General features: G+C 37.4%; 1 protein-coding gene across 2 annotated transcripts; it reads right to left on the reverse strand.

Annotated features, from left to right (window-relative positions):
• Positions 1-227: 227 nt before the first annotated feature.
• Positions 228-4,297, reverse strand: LOC307166920 (transmembrane 4 L6 family member 1). Of its 2 annotated transcripts, none has more exons than XM_079885691.1 (6): positions 4,089-4,297; positions 3,695-3,888; positions 3,549-3,617; positions 2,759-2,904; positions 1,230-1,416; positions 228-673 (listed from the first exon to the last, which is right to left on the reverse strand). In XM_079885691.1, exons 2-6 carry the CDS (start codon positions 3,863-3,865, stop codon positions 659-661), a joined length of 588 nt encoding a protein of 195 aa, XP_079741817.1. In that variant the 5' UTR covers positions 3,866-3,888; positions 4,089-4,297; the 3' UTR covers positions 228-658. The 2 variants fall into 2 exon arrangements, with proteins under 2 accessions (XP_079741817.1, XP_079741816.1); XM_079885690.1 differs by having other exon boundaries at positions 228-676.
• Positions 4,298-5,291: the final 994 nt, after the last annotated feature.

A 5,291-nucleotide genomic window follows, 5' to 3' on the forward strand; every position in this document is an offset into this window, starting at 1 on the left:
ACTACTAAATACAGAGAAACTATTAAATACATTTCCAACATAGTCGACGACCGACAAAGAACTGAACAAAACAGGGAGTATAAATACACAGTAGCAAACAAGGGAACTAAATGAGACAGGTGTAACTAATCAGTAACCAAGGAAACTAACAGGGAAATAATCAAGACTAAACAGAAAGGAATTACAAGAAACATCAAGAAACAGTACAAGTCACACAAACAAAAAGACAAGTAAACCAAACATAATCCTGACAATAGGTGTTTATTTAAAAATCTATTAGTTGAAATATTAATTTCTCATTGCAATGTACTGACTACGTTCTTAATCTTTACTGATATAATGATTTGGTTATGTCAGTAACATGGGTATACTTTTTTCCTGAGACTTGTTTATTATGATATTTGATAGCTGAAAATTACAGTAGCCTATTATATGACTGTCATGCATACTGATACAGATATTTTGACCTTCTATAGATAAATTACCTGTGTCAAAGGCTTCATTTATCAAAGACAAGGGCATCATTCACAAAAACTGAAAATTATATTTATCATCTGAGTCTAGTGAAACCTTCACATGTGTGTTTCTGTAGATCTGTAGATTGTGTTCTACTGTATTACTGTGAAGATCCCACATACTGGAGTGTGTTCTTCGGTTTTCATGCCAACTGGGTCTGCTGAAACCAAAGCAATACATTATTTGTAAATATATTATTTGTAATACCAACATGCGAGTACATTTTGAAAGCAATTGCTTAATGTTCTAGGGGTTACACTTTATTTCACTTTAAATAAAGGCCCGTTCACACCAAGAACGATAACTAAAACAACAACTAAATTTGCGTCCACACCAACAAACGATAATGGTCTGTTTATTCTAAGCTCACACGCTGCGGTTTCAAAGTGTGTAAAACGTCACTGAACATGTTTTTGCTGTTCTTGCTGCATTTACACGGCTTTTTTGCAATTATCACAACATGAAAATTTTATACCTTCACATGCCTAGTTGGGGGACCATCAAAATAAAGTGTTAGCTGCTTATTAAGCAGACGGTCTACTAATACTCTAATGACTGCTAGCTGACATCTTACAAAGTTAGTGTACCTAGAGTTAGCAGAATGTAAAGTTGACTATCAAAATGAACTGTTACCGTTCTTGGCTCTTAGAATGTATAGTAAACACCTTGACAGATTTTTACATACATAGAAATATAGAGAGTTAACATGAAACCTGATTCTTGTTCATGCACGTCCCACAGAGACATCCGATCAGTCCGTTGACTACCTGTGCCAGTAAAAGCACAGCCTCTAGGGTACCGATGCTCAACAGGATCGAAAACAGGACCACGTTCCACATCACCACATTCTGCGGTCTCTCGCACTCTCTCCATGATGTCTGGTTAAACAGGTAACTCTCTCTGAACAGAGCAAAGGGGGAAAAGTCATTGCAAAATTAAGAATCCTCAAAGACGACAGATTCCTGTAATAAAGCTATTTCCGTTCGGAATCCTAATAAAACTGTGTGCATAAGTTAAAATTAATATTAATGCAGCAATTCATGCACTTTTAGTTTGTTTTTCTCCGTCACTTGTCCTCCTTTGTCATAGTTTCCTGCCAATCATTAGTTTCTATGGACACCTATGAATCATCACAGCTGCTTATCATTTGGTTAATTATCTCTGTGTATTTTAGTTCCTCCTTGTTCACTTTTAAGTTGTCGGTTGTTGTTTGTGTTTAAGCTTGTGCTAGACACGTTGCCAAAGTTTCTGTGGATTTATTTTGCTCATTAAATACTTTTGTTTAGGACATTCAGAATGTTCTTCATCTTTGAACCTGACTGATCGTGACACTGAACACCAATCTCTTATCAAACTGCTGTTGCTGCTCTAATGCTTAAAAGACCAAAAAAGACTATTTCTCAATGTTTTCTCAAATGACAAAAGATTTACCAATAGATCAAATGTCTCATATTATATATATATATATATATACACACATACATACATATGTGAGAACCCAAACGCAATTTATTTACAAAACAAGATAAGCACAAAGCAAAAGCATGACCAGGCATGGAAAACTCTAAACTAAAACAGGAACACAAACCAAGACTAGAAAACAAGATACCAGAGCCAGGGCATTGAACAAACAATACTCGACAAAGACCCAAAACGTGACTTATATGGTGCGCGCCATGTTGTATTTGGGTCGTTGTTTTTGAATGGTACCATATAATGGGCAAATATATTCAGCATAAGAAAATGTAAAATAAGAAAATGTAAAAATGTCAATGTGAAAATGAAATGAAAACATAGTTGTAGCAACAATGACCTTCTTGTCACTTAGAGGTGTTGTAGGATTATTTCTGACGCGTGAGATCCAAACAAGACGCTTCTAGTCCAGTACTGCATTTATCCCTTTATGTGTCTCAGTTCCGATGCCAAAACACATTATAATCCACAAGTTAGCATGTCCATATGATCCTGACATGGTCAAAAATTGTTTGCTTCCCTCATTAGTTACACCTGACTTCACTTGCTCTCTGGCTAACTATAACCCTATTAAACCCACACTCCACCCAGTGTCCAACAGTGGAACTACAACAAATTTAGATAGAGCATAGTGGCTCTTACAACAGCACTGTAAGTTGCAGAGTAACAGAACTAGCAGAAAATGACATGAAATTTTTGTATATGTCATTTTTGTATTATGTATACACTTTACAAACAAAAAATTTAATGTGTGTGTTTTGCACGTTACTCTGTAGTGCTGTTTAAGAAAGGGTAGATAAAGGTCCCGTCTCCCGTGTCACACAGCGGGCCGTCCTGCAGGCCGACGGCGGAGACGATCATGCAGTACAGCGCTCCAGCGACACCCAGCACAGACATCAGCATGGACAGCATCATCTGCAACACACACACACACACACACACACACACACACACGCATCAGACCAGACACACAAACCACTGGCTCAGCTTCTCTCACGCCGCTCTTTGCCAGGGCCAAATGTAACCAACTTGAAAGTTGAAAATAGCCAAATGTAGCCAAATTTCACATGAAATGCTGTGTGTCTGATTTTGTTGCAGATACAGATTAAATTACTGTTCACATATAAATGTTGCAAGAAATGGCAACTCTTGTACATATGAGGATATATTCAAGAACTAAAGCTTAATTTTGTCCATTATTTGTCCAAGAATCGAAGCATACATTCTTCACCTATCTCAATCATAGTTGTCACGTACAACAATATAGTTTATTACCAATAACAAAGCTTTTAACATTTTATCCTTGATTTTAACAGGTCATTCGCAAAATGTTTCGCTAAAATATTTCTGCAAAATGGTTGCATGTTGTGTGACATAATAGTTTGCCACTCATATTGCAAGTGAACTTTTTAAAGATGTATATAAAGAAGACTACTGTATAGAATAGGCTACACATTTTTGAATAAAGATTTAGCAAATGCACATTTAGCAAAGAAAAAGTGCCTCCGACACCTCATCAGAGACCTGAACTTTGTGAACGCCAGCCGAGAGTGACTCACCCCACATCTGTTTGCACAGCAGCTCCCCTCCTGCCCTGCAGCCTTCATCACTGAAGCCGGCAGAAACGCCTGCGACACGACACAAATAACAGCAATCACACTCTTGTATCTCTTTCTTTCAGATACCCTCAAAGCTTCAGACTCACCAACAGTCCTCCCCCGATGACCCCGGGAAAGAACCAGATCTTTTCTGTGATTTCCTCGGTCCTCCACACCTCACCATTGGGAAAAAACAGCAAGATGTTTCCAACTATGGCTAAGAGGCCGAGTGGAAAGAGAAGGTCTCCGGTGCATTTGGCACACTTCCCCGTACACATGATGGCCTGATTTGGGTTTGTTGCTTAATCGGGGTAAAGAGAATGTTCTTGTATTAAAATTACGAACCAGAAGAGACTGAGAGTATTCTGTTACATATGATGAGCAACATTCCCATTTTTATTACTGCATTGTCCAGGATCATACAATAATGGAAAATAATTCAAATACAAACTATTCAATTTACAAACTACAGCTATTATAAACAAAAATAACACATTTTACCTGTTTCCTTGAGGTCTCCTGTTCTACCTTCCTCCACTCGTTGACTAACGAATCGTTCTAATAGTTCCTGGTGGGGCTAATAATTGTCAAGTAGTTTGTGAAAAGTTGGGGAAAACCAGGAAAGTGTTCAGTATCGTGAGACCACTAAAGGTAATGTAAGCAAAAGCATGTATGACACACACAGGAACCTGTCCCTGCGGTCAATGACCCTGCTTTCAAAAAAAAAAAAAAAAAAAATTCTGTTTCAGGCACATAAATCAAAATGTAAATCTTAAATCTAAATCTTTTTTGAAAGTGGACAAAATGTCTAAAACCTAAATCTATGACACCAAAAATTCCTGTTTACTTATAATGAATGAGACCTACATAATAAAAAAAAACATCATTGAATCCAATTTAAAAACTTCTTACATTATTGCCTCCTACACTTTGTGATTAGGTATTATTACTTTATTTTTATTCAACCAGGAACTCTAAAATACATTTTATTATTAAGCACAGTGTCCTGCACATTAAGCTAACTGCACATTTAAAATGTATAACTTACTCTTTCCTCTCCAGCGTTCTTTAAAAAGTTGCCAGCCATATAGCTCGTCCTGGGTCGACATTTCACTCAGTAACATTAGGCAGTTTTGATTTATACGCTGTTTAATGTTAATGATCACATTATTTAACATATGATTACATATGATATCGCTTTTTTCTGCATCTTCTTCGCATTCCAGAAAGCCGTAAAATTCAGTTAATGGCGGGAAAAGAGTTAAAAACAGTAAAAGCAGGGCAATTTGTTCCAGAAACATTTTTTGTTATGCTGGTTGAGAGTCTCTTCACATACTGATATCAATCAATAAGTTAAGTGGTCTAAATGTGTTTATATTTATCTACTGTATGTCGTCTGTGGAAGGCAAAGCACAATAAAATGTTTGTCCAATCATTGCATTCAGTGTCATACCTGCCTGTCAACGTATGTGTTTTCATGCCTCTGCGCACCTGCTCGCACAGACATCACACGTCATCAGCGTGTTTATGCTGTGCAGAGTTAGACAGACGTCAGTCAGCGAGCACCACAAACGAAACAGCCGCCACCTTTTACAGCTCCTCCTGAACCAAAACAACCAGTTTACGCTGCATTCACGCCATAACTACTGCAATTTGGAAGAGATGGAAACCCGTGACATTATACTTTGGTTCATGAATCGAATT

The sequence above is a fragment of the Squalius cephalus genome, assembly GCF_949319135.1.
Source record: "Squalius cephalus genome assembly, chromosome: 11".
NCBI lineage: Eukaryota > Metazoa > Chordata > Actinopteri > Cypriniformes > Leuciscidae > Squalius > Squalius cephalus.